The sequence below is a fragment of the Chenopodium album genome, chromosome 14, assembly GCF_948465745.1.
Source record: "Chenopodium album chromosome 14, dcCheAlbu1.1, whole genome shotgun sequence".
Lineage (NCBI taxonomy): Eukaryota > Viridiplantae > Streptophyta > Magnoliopsida > Caryophyllales > Amaranthaceae > Chenopodium > Chenopodium album.
In genome coordinates this window covers 21,198,304-21,220,760 of record NC_137847.1, presented here as the reverse complement: position 1 = coordinate 21,220,760, position 22,457 = coordinate 21,198,304, and the positions used below count along the sequence as shown (strand labels likewise).

The window sequence follows — 22,457 nt, the reverse complement described above, 5'->3', positions numbered from 1 at the left end:
AATCAGAAACAAACAGTTTGTTGAGGTTCTGATAATTAAGGATTCTGAAATCTTCTTACTGGAGAATGAGGAACCTACAACCTACAAACAAGCTTTGGCGAGCCCCAACTCAGATAAATGGCTTGAGGCCATGAAGTCCGAAATGGAATCAATGTCTGAAAATGAAGTGTGGACCCTAGTTGACTTTCCTAATGGGGTAAAACCTATTGGTTGCAAATGGGTTTACAAGATTAAAACAGACAAGGATGGAAATGCCTACATCTATAAAGCAAGACTGGTTGCAAAAGGGTACAGACAGATTCATGGTATTGACTATGATGAAACCTTTTCCCCATTAGCTATGCTTAAGTCCATTCGGATCCTTCTAGCGATTGCTGCATTTTTCGATTACGAAATTTGGCAGATGGATGTCAAAACCGCCTTCTTGAATGGGTTCTTGACGGAGGAAGTGTATATGATACAACCTGAGGGTTTTGAAGATCCAGAAAATCCTAAAAAGGTATGCAAACTTCAGAAATCCATTTATGATTGAAGCAAGCGTCCAGGAGTTGGAATCTTCGTTTTGATAAAGCAATCAAATAGTTTGATTTTGTCAAAAGTGAAGAGGAACCTTGTGTATACAAGAAGTCTAGTGGGAGCAGCATTGTTTTCTTAGTCTTGTATGTAGATGACATACTACTCATGGGAAATGACATACCAATGCTTGAGTCAGTCAAGGAATGGTTGAAGAGTTGTTTTTCCATGAAGGACTTAGGTGAGGCTGAATACATATTGGGGATCAAGATCCATCGAGACAGATCTCAAAGGATGATTGGATTGAGTCAATAGACTTATATTGATAAGGTTCTTGATACGTATTCCATGAAAGACTCTAAGAGAGGATTTCTCCCCATGTCTCATGGCACTACACTTAGTAAATTTTAATGCCCTAGCACGCCAAAAGAGATGAGACGTATTGTTGATAAACCTTATGCTTCGGCAATAGGGTCAATCATGTATGCCATGATATGTACAAGACCGGATGTTGCATATGCTCCGAGTATGTGTAGCAGGTTTCAGGCAAATCCAGGAGAAGCACACTGGACAACTGCCAAGAACATCCTTAAGTACTTGAGAAGGACTAAAGGAATGTTTCTAGTATATGGTGGCAAAGATGAGTTGGTTGTCAAAGGTTATACAGATGCGAGTTTCCAAACAGATAGAGATGATTTCAGATCACAATCTGGATATATTTTCTGTCTGAATGGAGGAGCAGTGAGCTGGAAGAGTTCGAAGCAAAGTACAGACTCTATGACTGAATCAGAGTATTTAGCTGCTGTTGAAGCAACTAAGGAAGCAGTTTGGATTAAGAAGTTCCTAACTGAGCTAGATATCATACCAAGTGCTCAAAAGGGAATCGAGTTGTATTGTGATAACAATGACACCATTGCTCAATCAAAGGAGCCTAGGTCACACTTCAAATCCAAACATGTAGAGAGGAAGTATCACCTCATTCGAGAGATCGTTGACAGAGGAGATGTCAAGATGTGCAAAATTCATACGGACGAGAATATTGCTGATCCCCTTACTAAACCCCTTCCATTTCCAAAGCATGAGAAACATGCTAATGAATCTGGATTGAGGCAAATGATGTAATTAGAAGTTGTATTTGTTTTTGGAGAAAAATAAGTTACATATGTAATACATTCATTTGCAGAATTATGTTTAATCATAAATTTTATTATTTCTCTTATTTAATTATGGTTTTTCGATGTTAAATAATTTGTCCAAAATAATTATGGATTGATGGGCTCATCAGGTTGATGACCTGGTGAATGAAACCCCACAAGTGAACAAAATCCATATATTATTTGAGTTCCTAGTTCAGAATCATTAAACTGGACATAAATGATTTCTTAAATTGGACTAGCATGTAAGATTGATTGGATAGTGTAGTTTCTTGGGCTATAGGAGCATAGTGATGATGCTCGGTCAATCACATGGATATGCATGAATGATGCATGATCGAACTATAGACCTACTTTGAAGTTCAAGTATAGAACTTCCGGATATATTAGCGGATTCCTTTGACATGAGTGGAACACTGATTCCATTCAATGATTGATTTAACTGTGGTACACTCAAACGTCCAGCCGTAACTGGGGATTATAAAGGGTGTTTCCCGGTTGCTTCATGAGTTGAGTGGGAGCTTTAGTTGCCACAAGATTGGATAGAGTCTACCTATTTAATTAGGAATGTGTCTTGGCCCCTTAAAGAGGGAGAATTCAGAAATGCATGGTCGTGCTCAAATGCATTACATAGTAATCATTTGTTCTGTGAATCTAACTCAGTATTTCAAGAAAAGATTTGTAGACTAATATGATCACAACATGAGATGCAATCATATTATCAAATCGACACACATTGACTTAAGGAATTTGAATATTGCGCACTTGTCTCAGACAAGTGGGAGATTGAAGGAGTTATGTCTTCGATAAGTGCAATTACTAGATATATCAAGGATCACGATTATGGAGATAATTAGTTCATTCTATAGGGTCGTCAATGTTTGGTGCTAGATATGACAATTGATCTTTGGGCTAGCTTAATGACCCGAAGCCTTATAGAGTGGATCTTACAAGGTCACACATAAGAGTATTGGGTTAAACAAGTTAGAGGCCCATTATTGGGCCTCATGAGTTCATGACATACCATGTTGATAATTGGGCTTGAATAGTTAGAAGAGTCTAATGGGTTTTGGACTTGACATGGTTTTATTTCTAGATATGATCTATAAATATAAACCATGCCTAGGGTTGCATGAGATAACAATTGACATACAGTGAATTGTCACACAAGCAACCAAGCTTCCCAAAACCCTAACTCTCTCTCTCTCTACTCGGCCCTCTCTCTCTCCTCCCTGTCCGTATGACCCTCCTCCCCGGGTGGCGCGTGGGTAGTGTTGTGGTGTGTTCGTGGCTCAAATCTCCGTTGAAGGTTGATTGAAGTGTTCAGTCACAACTAACTAGCATTAGTGGAGGTTTAATCCGTGCTCGTGGACTAAGTAGAGGAATCACACTTGGGGTTATTGTTCTCCTTATTGTTCTTGTTCGATCACTTGTGGAATCACGCTTCAAAGGTATAATTCTTACTTCTTCATGTGTTATGCATGAGATCCTTGGTTTAGGTGCTATATGAATATGATTCATATATTTTCCGCAATTTAGTACCTAAAATCTCCTACAGATGTAACAACCCCAAATCTCCCTCTACGGAAATACCAGTATAGTACGTATAATTATACCATAGAGATAGACTTGGGCGTATTACCGCCGCGTGATTACGCAAGGCTACCAAACTTACTAAATAAACCAATACTTTGCAGTGGAAACTTCAATACTCTTTTATTAATTAAACCATAATAATAACCATTGTCATGAGTACTTAAAATAAAACATAAAGACCAACATTCCTAATCTAGGTGAAACCATTCCCGGGACTACACATGCTCAATCATTGACTCCACCTGAAATTAGTCAACACTGCTTACCATTAACGTAAACAGGGTGAACCAAAACAATTAAGAAATACGGATTAGCAAATTATGCTAAGTACGATAAGTGTAAGATAATGTAAACTCAATTTATTTGCAAACATGCTTTAAAAATCAATCCCAATAATTAATCCAATAAATTCCAAACTCATTATTTCAAAACCGATTCCAATGATTCAATATTTCAAATAATAGTTAATAAAATCAATTCCTTTATTAAGAACCAATTTCTTTTAATCCAATTCCTCACCCAAGTGTGCACACCCCCCAAGCTAGTCTTCTTATATTACAAGGCTATTCTTGAGGAAAAACCCGGTCATACAAAGTCCAAGGCCTTATCAATAAACCAAATCCGCATAGTGGGATTACCAACATGCTTATAAAGCATTAATAATAATAATTCAATGGTCCAATAAATCCTTTTAATATCCAATAAATTTCAATATAATTCAAACTCCTTTTTAATAATTCCACATACTTTCAAAATCAAAACCTTTTAAATAGATACTTGAGAATAAAATCTTATATTAATAACTTTTCAAAATTAATAACTCTTCCTTGAAAAACCTTTTATTTAATTCAACAAACCTTTTAAAATCAAATCCTTTATTTAAACACCATAAGTAATTCAAACCATTCAAAACATGATTTAAAAATCAATCATTCAAAATACTTTTATTAAAATCAATACCTTCAAACATAATTTATTTCAAAATCATAATTCAAATCAATTTAATTCAATCACCAATCAAATCATGTAAAACATGTTATTCAAACCAATCACTTTCAAAGGTATCTAGCCACTTAAATGTACCTTGATCCTTGCTAGCAAGACCACACAAAAAGGACCTCAAGAACCTTGATTCCGAATATCAATCAATACTTCACACTTTCAAAGTTCAATCACGAATACACCTTGCAAATAACATAACCATAAGGTTATCACAACATAAACTCAAATCTAATGTGCATGGACTATAAAACTCTTTTAAAATAATACTTTAATATAAATTATAGCTTTGAAATAGGTATTTGTATTTTAGAAAACTAACCATGAAGAAGATAAAGAATAGGATTAAAGAGAATTGAATTTTCGTTGGAAAGAATAGGCAGAACTTGCAGAGGTCATAACTCCTTCAATATAACTTCGAATTGGGTGATTCTTGAGCCTAACCTCAAGGATTTTTCGAGAGTAACAATCTTCTGTGAAACATCAATACCTCAAAAACTGACCAGAAGTGCCCGAAAACTGGCTTCAAAGGTATATAGGATAATATTTGTATGAAAAGAGGAGAAGAAAAGTATGAAAAGGTTAGGGAAAAGAAGAATAAGAGAGAAGAAGAGAATTGGATTTTTGGTGTGAAGAATATGAGAGGTATGAAGGGGTATTTATAGGCTAGCTCATGCAAGAATTATGGCAAGAGAATGTGGGAAGAATTATGGTAAAAAGAATTAAGGAAATTACTTGGAGAAGTGAATAAAAGAATTAAGGAAAGTTTGGATATTAAGGTGATTGTGTATACTTGAATATGGAAGGTATGTATGTCATGAAAAATAATAAGGAAATTAGAATTACTTGGGGAATAATTAAGAAAAATGAATGGCAAGAAAATATGATGATTAAATATTAAAAAGATGGAGAATTAGAATTAAGGAAAATAAGAGATTTTGGTAGATAATTAAAAATATAATTTACCAAAATAAGTCACCCAAAAATCCATCATGGTGGCTTTAGATATTTAGGGAATTAATTTGATAGTTTTAAGGAATTAAAAATAATTGTGTAAATAATATATATTGTATAAAATAATTAATTAATAAAATTTCAATTATTCACTAAATAAAATAACTAAGAAAATCAGATTTTCTATACATAGAAAATCCGAAAATCATAGTCATTAAATTAGGAATTTTCGGCCATCTTAAATAAATAATAAAATATAATTTTATTTAATTAAAATATCCGAATATATATATATATATATATATATATATATATATATATATATATATATATATATATATATATATATATATATATAATCCGGTTTTTAAATAAAATAAATGGATAATAAATCTTATCCAAAATCCAAAAATAATAATTGAGTTTTAAAATACTTTTGGCGCCAAAATTCAATTATTATTTTGGCTCCAAAATCCAAATAGTAAAATAAATTACTAAAATACCCTTTTTAAGAGAATACTAATTAATTAATTAATTACGTTTCAAAAATACGGGGTATTATAACCGAAATAGTGGAACAATGTTAGTTTTGGAAAGAGTTGGATATTTCATTCATATCTTTTTCGTCATAGCTCAGAATTGAGATTATAATATGGAAATTTTGATTTTTACCACCTTCAAATAACGACTTAATTGAATTTACCACCTCCAAAAAAAAAAGATTTACTTTACCACCTCATAAAAAAATTAAACATCAGTTTTCCCACCTAAGGATAACTCCGGTGACGGAAACTGCCAGTGGGGCCCACCCTAACAGCTAGTTTTTGAAATTATCCCTAAATTCTCCCGAATTCCCTTTGATTTGAACCTAACTTCTTCATTTCTACATCTATTTCGTGAAGATTGAAGTTTTTTTTTGCCATTTTCTTCACAAATTCTGATTTTGGGTGATCCTTAACAATCCCACATCCTCAAATTATCAAATTATTGAAGATTGTACTCGGCCCTGAATCAATTGAACTGTTCGACGACAAACAGCGAAAAGGTAAGCAATTTTCATGAATTCTGTTGTAATTTTTTGCAATTGTTTGCGTGATTATGTTACAATTGCTAAGTATAATTGAAATTGCATGTTTTCTGTTATTAATTCAACCCCAATTTCATATTGTAAATAATTAGGGTTCATGTAAGTGTAAATTAATTTGGGGGTTTTTGATATTTCAATTGGGCAGTAAAATTAAGGTTAGATTATGGTAATTGTGTTCAAATACAATTAACTTCAATGAAAATTTGGCAGTAGAAATGACAATACTACCTCTGAATTACGAGAACAATTTTTTTCCAGAAGTCGGATCTATTTTTCGTCGCCGTCTGTTTTCTAAAACCTCTGTCATATAACAATCAGCTTCAGGAAACAGAAATTGAAGCAGCTCAGGTACGAGTAATTGTTGTTGCTCATCCACGGATTCGGTATTTATAAGATCAAACACGTTTTTGTTTGCAATCCTTAAGCCATTAAGGATACAAATCAGACCAAAAACCAAGCTATAAGCAAATTATAAGATGAACTTTGGCTCATTTACTACCCAAATTAAAGATTTGTGAAGAAAATCGCAAAAAAAAACTTCAATCTTCAACAATTTGATGTGGAAATGTAGAAGGTTGGTTTAAATAGAAGGAAAATCGAGAGAATTTGGGGATAATTTTAAAAACTAGCTGTTATGGCGGGCCCCACTGGCGGTTTCCGTCACCGGAGTTAGGCTTAGGTGGGAAAATTGATGTTTAATTTTTTTATGAGGTGGTAAAGTAAATCTTTTTTTTTTGGAGGTGGTAAATTCAATAAAGTCGTTATTTGAAGGTGGTAAAAATCAAAATTTCCTTATAATATATCACTTGGAATATAATTTCAAGGGCTATCCAACTATTTAAGATTTAGATAAAAAATATGAGTCACGAAAATCATATCTGAATTTCTTTGAATTTGAACGGGATTGGGATTTTCAAAAAGAGGAGTTTTATTCAATTTCAAACTCTTTGATCTTTATCTTTTGGAAAGGATATATTAGAACCCTCTAGAGACTTCTAGAAGTTCCTAATGAATCCTAATTACTTTAGGATTGGGATTAAGGTTAATGGATCCTCCACATGATCATTGGGTCGTACGTAAGGTGGACCTTGGTCCGGTTTGGGCTTGGTTTAGTATTTTGGCCATAACTTATTCGTTTAAAGTCGGATTTGGGCTTATAATATATCATTGGAAGCTCTTTTCAAACCCTATCCAACTAAATAATTATTAGACACAGATTATGGATCAAAATAGACTGGTTTGGACGTTTATAAAGAGGACACAAAATGAATGATTTTAAGGGACACGAAATAAATGATTTTGATTTAAAGACACAAAATGAATAATTTTGGATAAAAACATTTAAGAGAAAGTTAGAAATAGTTAAAGCTAAAGGGAAATTCACGAAACTCTTCAACTCTTCACCTAACTCGATAATTAAATACGTGAAAGGTACTCATCACTAGGTTTGGTTTTTAGGGAGACACAATCAGGTGTCTACAAGCGCTAAGTGAGTCATAGTGTCAAATGAATGCTAAAGGCGAACATCCGGCCTAAGTGAAAAGGCATATGATCAAGAAAGACCATGTTGTCGTAAATGGTTAAAGACAAATTCAGAAGGAGGTTTGATGCCAAGAAGATCAACCGACTAGCGGTTATAAGAAGATCCTGGGGAGACTTTAAAGGAATGCTTTGCCTATAAATAGAGGAAGAATTTCAAAGAAAAGACATCATCAAATCAACCAACAAAAATCATTTCAGTATCCTTTTTAGCTTTCTTTACAATTTTCTTAGTTTCCCCTTGGCTTAGTAGCCAAACGATAGATTAGTTTACTTAACATGTATTGAAAATTGATCGTTTATTCCAATTATGAACATGGAGTTAATCTTTCCTTCACCTTGTACAATTGTAGTCCTAACTTTATCTTTTAATTAATGGAAAGTGTATGCATCTTTAATTTTGTCATATGTTCATCTATTTATTTCTCTAGCGATCCAACTTTTCTAAACTTCATCGAGGATAACTTCTTTAATGTTTTGTTGTGTTACGTAGTGAGGTAATAATTATTAACAATAAGGGCAACCCCTTAATACTCTTGAACAAGATAGGGTATTTGTCTTGTTAGTAAAGAGCAATATTCACCTAACCAGCAAGGAAAAGGGAGCACAGGATCACGAGTTAACTTGCATTGGTAGTTTCTATATTGTATTTTCTAAGTCACATAAGAATTTCATTTGTGTTTCTAATTTAAAAAAATTGAAAATAAAGCATGTCCATTAGTAACACTGCAATGTCCTAAATGCTTTCTTTCATATAGAAAATTTAGACTTTTGAAAGTGATTAAATTTTTTGATAGGCTTTAGAATAGGGATAGGCCCATTGATTCTTATTTCTTTGGCAAGGAGTATGTTTGACCATTAGTTTTAGTATTCTTTTTGGGTGTTCAAGAAATCTATTGAGTTATTGTGTTTCTATGTGGTTTGAAACAACACAATGGTGAGCTTAAAGGAGGGGCTAAAGCATCTCGAGCTAGAAGACCTTGAATTTGTGCTTGCCTTGTGCAAGGTTTCAAAAGTCGGAGTGAAAGGTGTTTAGGGTATTTTTACCCCGCCATGTGGCCTAATCGGAGGGCGACACGTGTCAGCCCAAGGATAGTCCAAAGTGGACCATTCCCCGCTTGACACGTGTCATCCCAGATATTTGGGAAAATGTCGGCCCTCAGGCCCAAATCCCGAGAAAGCCGTAGAACGGCGCAGCCCACCAATGATTAGGGTTTGATACCCTAATCAGGGGCACAATTCCCAAGGACCCTATAAATAGGGAGATTCCCCTCTTTTGGAGGGCAGGTTCACATTTTAAGGTATTCATTGAAAACCGTCCCTTTGATAGAGACAACTGAGCTTGGAATCCAAGCAGATCCCCACCTTAATTTCTGCTCCTTTTACTCTACTTCAAGTTACTAACTTGAGCGTTGGAGGCGGAGCACCATCCACCCGGTGTCTCCGTTAATTTTGCAGGTACAGAGCCGGCAGGATCAGTCTTCGAGTTGTAACTCTCCCGAGGGACAAAAAACCCCAAAACAAAAGGTATCTACTTAAATACATCCACTGATTTATCCCATTTGCTCCTTAGAAACTTTACATACCATATTATGTTTCCTTACATAATCTGTACTCTTTTTTTTTTTTTGACACAATAATCTGTACTTTAATGATTAGTACATTAGTTTGTGATGAAGATTATTGTTGGTGCTGCAAAACCACTGTTACTGTTATGAATGATAGAAAGTTATTGATTTTTTAAATATTGCAAATAGTCATATACACTATTTGATGGTATTTTGAGTGATTAGCAGTGCAAGAGATGCTTCAACCATTTGTTCTTGTATTATCTACTTTATCTAAAGCTTGAAACTTTACAACCTTAGTTGCCAAAATTACAAAATGCTTTGAATTTGAGTAACTTTACATACCATATTACACGTTTATGTAAAGTTACTATCACGAAATGTTGCAGAAAGTTATTGATTTTTTTTCTTCTAAACTAGAAATTTCTGAACTGAAAACACACAAAGACTATCACTATACACACAAATTTTATTTACTCCAAATATTAACTTTTATTTAAGTGGGACTTCCTCTTTCTTTTTCTCTCTCTTGACTTTTAAAAATTGAACAATCCCAAATTGACTTGTAGTCTGTTACCCTTTACCAACATCAGATTTTCGCCATGGCAGGAAGAGAAGTTCGGGAGTACACAAACCTCTCAGACCCAAAAGGTTTAATTTTTCTTCACAATTTCAATACCGAAAAGTTTCTTATGCTTGTTTTTTGATGATTGAATCGTAAATTTTTTGTTGTTTTACAGATAAGAAATTTGGTAAAGGTAAAGATAAAATCGACGATGAAGATGTTACTTTTCAACGCATGGTTGCAAAGGTTAGCTGGTCGCATCTCCCCTTAATTGAATTCAATTTTGTTTGTTCATCTGTTAAACTGTTTGTTGCAAAGGGTTTTACAATTAATTCTTGGATGATAAAAAAGGGTTTGATTGATTGTTTGTTTAAATTTGATGCTTTAATTTGTTGATGCCATTGTTAAATTAAATTCCAATATTTGTCCTTATTTCGGTTTAGTTTCAGAATTTCTTAGAAATTTCAGTGCAATAGCTTGTATAAAAGATAATGGAAATAACCCTCTTCATAATCCCCGTGTTTTACTGTTACGTTGATGCAAAGTTAATCTAGGATGTTGCTTTTCTAGATCGAATTCCTTCCGTTAGTTTTTGTCTTTGTGAATTTGGTATAAATTTGAGATTAAGGGGCTGCCTGGATATAAAGTAATTGTTAGGGGAGTAATGATTAGGGAGGAACTGTTGCTGGGATATTTATAATGGGCTATCGATTTAAGGGTAGGATGGTTAGCAAAGGTTAGGCCATGAGGGTGATGAGTGTTGGACCATCTGCTGTTATTTGCAAACACCTCGTCTTGCTGCCTGCAAGCTGCAACTACATTACCATAACACAAATTTTTAGTTAATCACCACAAAGTAAAAATAAGAAAAAACAGAGATAATCACTAAAATCTATTGACAAATCACAGGTTATATCACGAAAGACAATTATGGATTCATGAACTTAAGAAAACTGCAGATTAAATCACCAAAAACTGAATGAAAGGTGTTGAATAGGGAGATGGCTGACCTTGAGCTTCGAATTCGCTTTGGGAAAATTACAAAGGAGGAACTTCAATACAAATCCATGGAAGAGAATGGAGCAAATTTTTAAAGATTTAGCTTGTTCGAAGGAGGAGAGAGGGGAGATAGCTTCAGTTAGCCACCATAGATGAAGTCGATGGGTTCAAAGATGGACCCAAATAAGTTCTCTCATTCCAGGTGTATGTACAGGCACGTAACAATTATCCCATGAAACATTATGGGCTATTCACGAGATCTAGGCAAGGCCTAAGTAAAATTTGTGAGAAAACTTTATAATACGAATCTTGTAATTTGAATGCCGCAGTTAATTTAAATAGAGAGAGTAATGGTTATTGGTACAGTAATAGATCTCTGCCCAAGCCATCTTTCTTCAGAATGATATATTTCCAATGAGTCTGTAATTGAGCAGGAGTCATATGATCCAAAGGGATTTGTCACAGTTAGATTGAATCCTACCAACTAAAAATAAAACCACTAGGTGAAGCTGGCTACCATGTAAATGAATAATTCATCATTATCCTTCATTTCCATCCAGTGATTCATGGGGTGTTAGGTACCTTATGGAAATGGGGGGCTGCGAACCAACGATAGTTATGATTAGTATCTTGAGGAAACAATTTTAACCAAGTTGAGTGTTCTAAGGTATTGGAAACAAATTCTGCTTTGTTCACAGGAAATTTATGTAGTAAAATGACTAAAATCCATTATGGTTTACTCGGAATGACATTTTCTCAAAAGGAAACAAACAATGCATAGTTATTAAGGTGTAATTACTGGAGGACTTATGCTATGGTTCTTACGAAACAAATAATGCTTATTTATTTAGTTGTTTTCTGCTAGGGTTATGGATGTATAGCTAGGAGGACTTAGGCTATGCTCTCCTCATCTTATCTATTAAAGTATTAATGAACTAGATTTTTTTTTTTTGCTTAACTTAGCTCAGCTTTTTAATTCAACATAACTTATTCTTGCTGAATAAGCTTGTTTGGGTTGATAAAAACTTAATGTTGCCAAAGTTTATTTAAGGCAAATAGAACCATAGCCACTAAAGTGGTTAATGGGACGATCATCAAAGATGTCATAGTTTTGTTATTCTGTTTCTAGACCTCATTTGTAACACTACTGGAAGTCTTGATCAGAAAATTTGATCATGTGATGCAACATGTCTTGGACATAGACGAAATTATAGGTGCAGGTTTTTGAGATCCTTGATATTAACTTTTGGACCCCTTATTGTAGGGTTTTATCTCGAAAGATATGAAAGATCTCCCTCTTAACCATAGTTACCATGTATCCAGCTTTCATCCAATGCTATTTATGAGTGAACCACTTAGTACTCTGAAAAGTGTAGAAACTAGAAAGTATTGAAGTAAGAGGTTTACAATATTATCCCTACTATAAACATTTCATCCATGGCTAGTACAAAATAAAGAAGCACATAAGTTAATGATCTACCGTAATTAGTTTGGTAGGTTAAAAAATCATATAGCACTGTTGTGTTCTATGAAGTAATCATCTAATCTGTTTGGTCCTTTGTAGTTCTTTTTAAATTATAGAAATCCAATGTATTAGTTGGGTGAAAGTTTTTTTTGTTTAATTTCTGATTTATGTTTCCTTTATGATGCCACTGGCTACCTTCTGTTGAGTCAGTTCTTACTTAAGCTAGGGCCATGGTGATTGGTGACACTAGGTTGCTAGTTGCGAGCTATATCTGAGAGATTGGTCTTACTATAAACACCTTTGCTTCCTTAGATCTATTACTTTTGCTTTCTTCTTGGTACTTGAGAACTAAAGTCCACGTATTTAAAAAAAACATGGATGCTGTCATGATCACTTTGCTGCGTAAACAGCTTTTGTTAATTTGTTGCATAAACAGCTTGTAATGAACAAATAGTATGTATCGGGGCTGACGCGGTGTGAATTACTTCAAGAATATCACATTCATTGGTTTTAGACTTGTTTACATTTTTTTAAGTTTAAGAATTATTATTTCAATGTAATGTTACCAAATTTATCATAATATGGGTTGGTACTTGGTAATATGTTTAGTGAACAAAAGTTACTTCAATATTCATGTTTATAAATTACATACTCCGTAATTTATAATTTAAAAAAATGGATATAATAGTAAAAATGGTTCTAGCTTGGTGAGTCACCATTATGTAATGGACTATGTGGGGAGTAAGACGTGAATTCTGTCACGGTGTTATGTAACATGGTTTTGTGGAATAGAAAGTCCAATATTTGTAACAGAACGACTGAGTTTTAATTCCATGATTCCAAACTCCGACTCTAGTATACTAGCTTCAATTTTTCTTAGTCTTAGGTAATTTCCAAGTTAAAAAAATAATGTAATCTTGATTTCTGATATGGGTATTAAGTTGCAGTTTTAATGGAATATTTAAAGAAGAGAAGAGGGGCTCAGGGAGATGGGAACACCTTGAGGATCTAGTAGATTTTATAAACAGGGCTGCAACAGAGTTGGCTTTGAAGTGTTTTTTTTTTTTTTTTTTCCCCTTTGGGGAGGTTTTGGATAAGTTTGTGGTGACTTAAAATGATCTTCTTTTGTGAGTGTGGATTGTCATGGATATTTTTTTGCTGTCACTAGAAACAGTGTTGATTGTCCTTATTGTTACTTAATTTGCTTTGCTTAGGTCTTACATAGATTACTTCAAAAAATGGAAAAAAATAAAATAAAATAATTACGAGGAGATAAGCTGTGCTACAACGGGGGTGAAAGCTGCCAGTTTTGGACTTTTTGTTTAACATCCTAGTTTGTAAATTACATTTAGTACCTATCCACAGATATATTGTCATGGCAGAAGTTCCCGAAGATGTTATTTTTCTTTTCCTTTCCTCTGCAGTGATTAGGAATTGGAGGTATTGTGTATAAAGAGATTACTATGTTACATGGAGTTTGTACTATCCAAATTGATTTTTCGAGGACTTAATTTATATATGTCTAGATTTTTCTGATAACATGCCCTGACAGGGATCCTGGCTTTTCTGTCCGGTTGGTTGACAAAGCAGATGCAAGAGGTTGCTGGAGAACGTGGAGGCTACCTTCATGGAAGAGGCGGTAATTTCCAATTTTTTTTTTTTTTTATTTATTTATTTACCTTGCGTGCATCTCTTTACATGTACGTCTAGCATGTAAGAGAGTACAATATCTTACTTCGAGCCTCTGAAAGGATGGTACTTTTGTTGTTTTTTATTGTTAAAGGCTTATCATCTAAGTTTTGGTCAAGTTTTATCATGCAGCATTGGATAGTGATGACCTTCTCTATCTAAAGGAGCAGATGGAAGCTGAGGAAGATGCTGAGCGCCTTTTACGTCGCACTGAGAAACGAGCATTTGCCGCTTTCAAAATATCCTTTTTGGTTTTCCTATAACAATTTCACCACAAAAAAAATAAGTTTATTGAGTAAATTTAAAATTCTATTCGAAAGGGGACAAAATGTTGTCAGTAACTCACTATATTATTAAACCTGAACGGCTTAAAAAACACTTTATGACGCTTGGTTATATTGTTGCCCTGAGCTCATCTCCTATTTGTCAAGCTTAGGTTTTGCTGTTTACCTGCTATCTCTGCATCTACAAGTTCTACAAGATTTTATTTATTTTTTAAATAATTTTCTTTGCCTGGTCATTATTCCAAAGTTTTTGCAAGAGTTATATGAATATATGTTTCAAGTATGATATCTTTTGTCAGAACTCAGAAGCTGATTTTGATCATGCTCAATTGTAGTTTGGTTGTTCCATAGAATAGAATCTTCGTATGGGTTTATCCATGTAGATTTGTTTTTTTAGTTCTCAAAGTGTTTTTGTAATCTCATTGCTTGCTTTTGTGAACCAAAAAGGATGGTTGGCCAATGGTACGTCTCTTGTAAATTTCTTATAGCCTTATGTCATTTGTTGAGACATTTTTTTCCTGCTTATTAGTTTCAATCCAGTTAAGAATTGTTTTAAGAAAACAATTCCCAACGTTAGGACTATTTCTACTTGCTAGTTTGTTACTGAATTTGTTGATAGACTTATAGTAGTTGGGATTGTTGGTGTCAATTTTTCTGGTGTAATAAAGATGTAGTCTTATTAATATTTTGTGGTATAATTGTGAGTCTCATGAGAGGTGCTTAAAAAATTTAGTCTTTTGATCAACTTCACCGGATTCACTTTCTAGTGTAATCATCTATTCATATGCATAGTATAACTGTATAACTCATAAGCTTAATATAAGATCTAACAGACAGATATGTCCTTTTCGTAAATTATTCAAAAGGGTCAGCATGTTACTTTTTTACAAGTTTGATAATTTGATGATTTTATTTTTTTAAAATATTTTTTTCTTGAAATATTGGTTGTTAGTTGCTTAGCATTTCTCTTGTTACAGTATTTGGAGCAACTACCTAATATTAAATGCTATGAGAATAACTAGCAGTTTCAAAGTTGTAACAGTAGTCCTGTTCGCCTTCTGGCAAGGACGGCCTTTTTACACTTGTGTAGTAATGCTATCTGATATTTTGTACGTAGATGAATGCTTGAATTACAGTTATTCTTAACTGTTCATACAGAGCAGCGAATTTGGCAGATTCTACACCTGCACCTACTCCCTTGTCCCTTCGAGTCGAGCTCAAATCAAAGAGTGGAATAAGGTATATTATATCTCTAGCATCAAATCATGAACATCTATCTTTCTTGGACCATTTGCACTAAGTTGGTGGATGAAGAGCAAGATAATTTTTTCAAATTATTATTTTCAAAAACACTTGGGAGTCATCATGATCTTATACCCATTGCTTCAATTGTCATTTTTAATTTATGCGTAAAGGTCTCTAAATCACTGCCTGCTTCATCTGAATAGCCTGTCTTAAATTAATTTAAAATGAGATTGATTTTAAACTCCTTGAGTCTATCCAATTTCTGATCACAAATGGACAATATTCACCTGGTTTGACCCAGCCCATAAATTTGCACTTGTATGGTTATAACACATGAATATGATCTGATCATGAATCTACCCAATCTGTAGCCAAACTGACTAAACCATTTGTTAGGCACCCTTACCTTGTTCATGGATGTAGGTGGTTGCTCACTCTTGTAATACTGCAGAATGCGCATACTAGATTTGGCTTATAATTCTGCAAGTGAAGTTTAGTTAGATAAAAAGTACTAGAGAAGCTAATTATTATATTTCTTCTTGAGAAATACCCTGAATCTAATTTGTTTACACATTTATTTTGTAGGCAACAAGACCTGCTGAAGAAAGTAGTAGCGATAAAACCTAAGCGATCAAAGTTGTCAAGCCCATCTGAGGGTAATCAGTCAAATTCAGATATAAATGAGATTGCTACGCCAGAGCACAAGGTTGAGGAGCTAAGTGAAAAACAAAAGGATTCTCTGTTATTATCAAAGGAACAAGCCCCAAAAAAAGCTGATGATACTGTGAAATTATTACTAGGATTAGCATATGAAAGTTCTGATAGTGAAGATTGATTCTACTGTATCCGTCTTGGACATTATTAACCTGTAGTTAATTGGCCAGTATTCCAAGTTGAAAAAAATGTAAAAACAGTTTTCTCAACTTGGAAGTTTCTCCAATGTTCTGAATTTTTTGTATCTGATGTTATGAGTATCGTTATCTCTGACATATTAAAGCTTCGAAATCCAAGCAGCTGCTAGTTCTTTTTGCGTATGTTTTGTCATATTTGCTTGATCAAATTTCTTGAATGGTGCCATCTTCTCATAGATATCATTTGCATTTTGCCATCTTTGAGTTTTAATGCAAGGTATTTTAGGATTGTTCATCATCATTTCCTCCTTACGCTCACCCTGCTCCCTTCTCTGGAAGCTTGAGAGGAAGATTGCAGGATCTCCTCACCCTTGGTGTGATCACTGTGACTTCCCAGATAGCTGAATATGTAACTGTCTATTTTTTTTTCTTTTTTTTTTTTTTTTTTTTTTTTTTTTTTTTTTTTTTGAGCCGACCCTGTTTTGGTTTGTGTACATTAATACCCTGTTTTGGTTTGTGATATCAGAAAAAAAGGACTTTGATTCAGAAGAATTGTTGATCCAAGGCAACAACTCTTAAGGACCTTGCCAACTGAGCTAACACTATCTCAAATATTTGGGTAAGGTTTATGATAATCATATGATCTTAGCTTGTGAAAAGCATTTACTTGAAGATGGTTGTGACTTGTGAGAACACCATAAGAGATGAGATCTTATTTGATGGGTGTATCTTTGAATTTCCGTAGAATTAGTAGAATTATCCATTTGTAGATTTAAAACTGAAGTATAATTATCTTTGCTAGATTCGGTACTCAAATTCATATAAAAATTCGATCCATAAAACATAAAAAACCTATCTCTGAACTCCCTTTCTTTGTTGGTAACACTTGGAATAAACTTCATAAGATAAGGTAGTAGTATATTAGTTATTGCTAAGTGAACTAATGTGGTAATTACAAAGTAATATTCATTGTTACATAGAGGGCTTTAGTAATCACAAGGGATGTAGTATTAACTCACATTATTAGTTTTTGTCCATTTTATAATTCTCGGACAAACCTTTTTAACAGCATACTCATTTTATCCCATAACATGTATATTTTTCGTTCGATTTTTTTACTTTACTAGGGTAGCTAACGCGCGCGATGCGCGCACATAGCTAGTCAAATCTAGACTCTTTCGGCTTGGTCTTAAAATCATAAATTTAGTTGTTGACAGATTTAATGACAAAAAAAATATGTAAACAACTATGTTTATGAGTATATAAATGTCCAAGACAACTAACATTAAAGCATGAGAGCAAATAAGTACATAATTAAATATTTTAGAGGGTATAATTGTCCAAATACTATTCATTAAAAAAACATGTATACATTAATGAGGGTATATATGTAAATACACATTTTAAAGGGTATACTTGGCATTACACTATTCATAAGAGTAACTTTCTACTTTTTATAAGGTAGGGATACACATTTTAAAGGGTATACTTGGCATTACACTATTCATAAGAGTAACTTTCTACTTTTAATAAGGTAGGGAAATGCCGTTTTATTAAACTATATACACTTTTTACTTAAACTACTATTTTTATTACACCAGTCACTTTTTTTCAATCACTTTTCCCTCTTAGATCAATTCTTCTTTAAACAATAAAGTATTCAAAAAAATTATTTCCTTTGTTACATAATATCTAATACAGTCAAATTTAACACACTTTAACACTTAACTATATTACATGTGATCTGAACGTAATCAAGTACGTATACACATTTATTTTCTGTTTTACACGGGTGGGAACTAAACCAATTAAAATGGGCCCCATTTATAAAAATTGAATAGAATTATTCTGGTTTTAGATAGAGATGAGATGATTTCATCGTAACTTTGATATCATCTAAGTTCATGCTAGCTAGAGTCAATCACAATATGAAATACAAACACATGCATATAATATTGTACGTGTCAAAATTATTGCATGCCTTAACCCAAGTGTCCATATTACTCCTCTCATAAATTTTGTCCAATTTCTACAACTATCGTCATCTGTCTTTCTCCATTTCTACTCATCAAATTATATTTCACTTGAGAAAGTAGTAGTAGCAACAATATTGTTATACCTGAGAAAGTTTTTTTAGGCCTTTTTTTCTTGTCAAAAGTTGCGGTAAGAGATTGATAGGTTTGTTGTTGTTGTTGTTGTTAGCTTGGTGTTTTGACGGTGGCTTAGCTCAAGTTGGGGTTGTAGAGAAGGGAGAGTAGCTAGCATGGCACCGCCTCGAAGATACGCGTTTGGAAGGCCGGAAGAGGCCACACACCCTGATTCCATGAGAGCTACCTTGGCTGAATTCATCTCCACTTTAATCTTTGTCTTTGCTGGCGAGGGTTCTCAGCTCGCTCTCCGTATGTTTTTCTTTCTTGCATGCATGTTTTCCTCATTTTCTTGATATTGTAACGTTTTTGACTTTTTATGTTTGCTAACTCACAACTCTTTGACTAACACAGTCATACATTTTTGTGTAGTATAATAACATTTGTTTCTATTATAATACTATAAATGTCTATGATTAATACAAAGTTTGTGAATACTGTATAAAAGTTAAATTATTCTTCTTTGCAATTCAAAGCTCAGAAAGGATCGATCATAAATCAGTTATATTATTATTGTTTAGTGCATGTGATACTGATACCATCTTGTACAAATGATGTAACATCCACATCGAATCCAACACTTCAACCAACTAACCTTTAGCATCCATGGCATAGATTTCATACTAATGGTACAAACATAAAAAGAGGTTACGTTGTGGTGGGTGACTTTTATGCGACAGGGGTAACGGTTTTAGGTCTCTTAAATTAAAATGTGGTAAATATGTACTAGATGATAAAATTATTAAAAAAAAAAAAAATCATCTATTTTCTTGTACACTTTGTAGATTCTAAGTTCCGTGTAACAAATTGTAAAAAAAATTTTAACAAATTGTAAACAAATAGATAAAAGTTAAATTTTTTTTTTTTAAAAAAATAAAATAAAATAAAAAAAAGGTTCAATGTAACAATACTAACAAAAGCTACCTTGAGTACTAGGAAATTCACGGTTTTTCACTGTTGTTATCAGATTTTAGTACGAACAAAATCCGACTGAGCATAGCCAGATAGTTCATAGTAGTATAGTAAGAATTAGAGTTAATATAACTGAATTGGGATTTCTAATTTTTATTGTTATGTTTAGAAATTTGTGTAGAATTCTGATGGTAATCAATAAATTATTGGACATTATTTATTTACTTGTGTAGGTTTGATGATGATCACTTTAATACCTCTCTTTATTCTGTTAAAATGCAGGGAAGTTATACGGTGATGAGGCAACAACGGGAGCCTCATCATTGATGGTGATAGCTTTGGCACATGCATTTGGTTTGTTTGCTGCAGTCGCAGCGAGTTTGAATGTATCAGGAGGGCATGTAAATCCAGCAGTTACATTTGGCGCCCTTGTTGGTGGTAGAGTCTCGTTTCTTCGTGCTATCTTATATTGGGTAGCACAACTCTTGGGTGCAATTGTTGCTGCCCTACTTCTCAGGCTTGTTACTGATGGCATGGTGAGTTCTAGCTAATTGCTTATTGTGTTACAATACCCTTGCTCAAAATTAATTAAAAGATAACCACATTCTTTGGTTTAAGTTTGTTCTCTTGTATTGATTTTTACTGTCCTAGAATGAATGATTTTTAATGGTAAAAAGTTATCCACATAAGGTATATTATGCTTAAGGTGTCAATTATGGTAACTAAGTCAAGTTTGGTTTGGTCTAGTAAGGTCGGGTCTAGTTTGGGTTTGATTCATGTAAAATTATTTTACCATATAAGTCTAAATCTAAATCCGGTTACTTGGGTCGGGTTGTATCAGGTCAGGTTGTGTTTATTTTTTTACACCTCTAGCCGTATGTGCTACATAAACTAGTGACTCTAATATACGTATCACCGATACTATGTAAGGCAAATATTTTCAACTTGTGATCAAAAGCCAAGAGGTACTTAAGTTGTCGATCTAACACATGTATCTTCTACTTTCTGTTAGTATTTGCATAATCAGGTAATGTTGTCCTAAAATCTAAGTGATCTCATTTTTGTAAATATGTTACAGAGACCAGTTGGGCTAGGAGTGGCATATGGCGAGGGCAATCTTCAAGCTTTAATTCTGGAAATAGTGATGACATTTGGTCTAGTATACACGGTGTATGCTACCGCCATTGATCCAAAGAGAGGCAGCTTAGGGACCATTGCGCCTTTAGCTATCGCGTTGATTGTAGGAGCAAACGTTCTAGTGGGTGGGCCATTTGACGGAGCATCAATGAACCCAGCAAGAGCATTTGGACCGGCCTTAATTGGATGGAGATGGAGGAATCACTGGATCTACTGGGTTGGTCCGTTGATCGGAGGTGGGCTTGCCGGACTGATATATGAGTTTATTGTGATCCCTACTGAGCCTCCTCATGCTCACCAACCTTTGGCACCAGAAGATTACTAGTTTCGTCGTCATAAAAATGTAAACACTGCATAGTTCCTTTTATGTTTGCTGGGGGTGTTTAATTTTGTAGTCTTATTTGAGTCGTCTTCTTTTGTTGTTGTGTGAATTCTCTTAAGCTTTGGACTTGTACTTAAGAGGCATATACTGTGGTATGTTGTCTGTAATAAAAGGTGTCATTGCGTTTATATTCAATGTTGACCTTAAATAATATGAATAGCTTCCTTCAGTTGTACTGTCGACTGTCGTCTCCTACAATTATATCGTGCTAGTAAAAAATGTGAAATCTGGTTTAAGGCATCTAAGATTGGGCTGATCCTAATGGTTTATGACATCTAAGGTTGGCGCTGCTCCTTATCGAGGATGGTGATAATGATGCCAGTTATTGTGTTGCTTCTTGTTGTCGCCAAATTTGTCAATTAGTCTGAACTGTTGACACAAATGAATAACGGCAGGGAAGAAGATAAGAAATTTTTGCATAATGTATAGAACAATATAGCTGACTTTTCAAATAGTGTATGACCCACATTATATGCAGCATATAGTTGTTGAACCATAAGTCTATAACGAGGAATTGCAACAGGGTGAGGCAACAAGCCAACGAAAGAGTTCCAGCAAAAACAGAGTTACAAACTTACAGTACATTGAGCACTTGAGCATGTAGACTATTCTTGCTGTTTGGGTGCTTAACCCCATTTGGGCCTCCAAATGTCAAAATCCCATTTTAAAAGTCCAAAACTTATGTTCAAGTCCAATGCTCTATGAGTCCATCATCCCAGCAAATTAGGCTCAGGAAGGTGGGGCTCACAGGCACTCAGTATTAGCCGGTCCCGTGACCAGCTAATTCTGGTTGATTCTTCGTTTTGAAAAAATGTACATTTTTTGCTGTAGAATGTTTAATCTTATAAAATTAAATGTTCACTTTTATTCTATAGGATGTTCATTCTTATAATATTACTGTTCATTTTCTTTTTTTTAATTAATATAGATTTTTGTTTTTGCTTAGTTGTATAAAGTGTTCATCTTATTCGATGGAGGTTAGCTTTAGAAAGGTTAGACATTAACATAAAATATACTCGTGTTAGACATTAGCATTTTGTCATTATTGAAAAACATTTGTTGATTTACTAAATGGTATTAAATCATACTCCATCTTTTTTTTTATAAGCTGGAGTCAACTTTGTACATTTGTCGAGAGACAGTTTTGACCATCAATATTTTAAATGAGAGATTAGTAAAAATTATGAAAAATTAATTTATAAAAGGAGACATTATGACAAATCCGACAACATATTATATGATCATATGATCGTATTTATATATTATATATTGGTAAAAAAATTAAATCAATGATGATATATGAATAGTGGAAAATCTCAACTCTACCTTATAAAAAAAAATAGAGGGAGTTTATTTTAACAAATTATAGGA

General features: G+C 33.8%; 2 protein-coding genes across 3 annotated transcripts; both read left to right on the top strand.

Annotated features, from left to right (window-relative positions):
• Positions 1 to 9,911: 9,911 nt before the first annotated feature.
• On the top strand, positions 9,912 to 16,691 carry LOC145580141 (uncharacterized). Of its 2 annotated transcripts, none has more exons than XM_081637501.1 (6): positions 9,912 to 10,061; positions 10,151 to 10,221; positions 14,030 to 14,078; positions 14,261 to 14,368; positions 15,570 to 15,651; positions 16,243 to 16,691. In XM_081637501.1, the coding sequence occupies exons 1-6, from the start codon at positions 10,013 to 10,015 to the stop codon at positions 16,490 to 16,492; spliced, it is 609 nt and encodes a 202-aa protein (XP_081493627.1). In that variant the 5' UTR covers positions 9,912 to 10,012; the 3' UTR covers positions 16,493 to 16,691. The 2 variants fall into 2 exon arrangements, with proteins under 2 accessions (XP_081493627.1, XP_081493628.1); XM_081637502.1 differs by having other exon boundaries at positions 9,993 to 10,061; positions 13,992 to 14,078.
• Positions 16,692 to 18,644: 1,953 nt separating this feature from the next.
• On the top strand, positions 18,645 to 21,214 carry LOC145579081 (putative aquaporin TIP3-2). Its single transcript, XM_081636360.1, has 3 exons — positions 18,645 to 18,907; positions 19,850 to 20,103; positions 20,646 to 21,214. The coding sequence occupies exons 1-3, from the start codon at positions 18,772 to 18,774 to the stop codon at positions 21,027 to 21,029; spliced, it is 774 nt and encodes a 257-aa protein (XP_081492486.1). The 5' UTR covers positions 18,645 to 18,771; the 3' UTR covers positions 21,030 to 21,214.
• The last annotated feature ends 1,243 nt before the right edge of the window (positions 21,215 to 22,457 follow it).

Bases quoted from the DNA above. Each gene is read 5' to 3' on its own strand.
- LOC145580141 (XM_081637501.1), top strand. From the start codon at position 10,013: ATGGCAGGAAGAGAAGTTCGGGAGTACACAAACCTCTCAGACCCAAAA. The intron at 10,062-10,150 runs GTTTAATTTTTC...GTTGTTTTACAG, and splicing joins AAACCTCTCAGACCCAAAAG to ATAAGAAATTTGGTAAAGGT. The intron at 10,222-14,029 runs GTTAGCTGGTCG...TTGACAAAGCAG, and splicing joins TTCAACGCATGGTTGCAAAG to ATGCAAGAGGTTGCTGGAGA.
- LOC145579081 (XM_081636360.1), top strand. From the start codon at position 18,772: ATGGCACCGCCTCGAAGATACGCGTTTGGAAGGCCGGAAGAGGCCACA. The intron at 18,908-19,849 runs GTATGTTTTTCT...GTTAAAATGCAG, and splicing joins GGGTTCTCAGCTCGCTCTCC to GGAAGTTATACGGTGATGAG. The intron at 20,104-20,645 runs GTGAGTTCTAGC...AATATGTTACAG, and splicing joins GGCTTGTTACTGATGGCATG to AGACCAGTTGGGCTAGGAGT.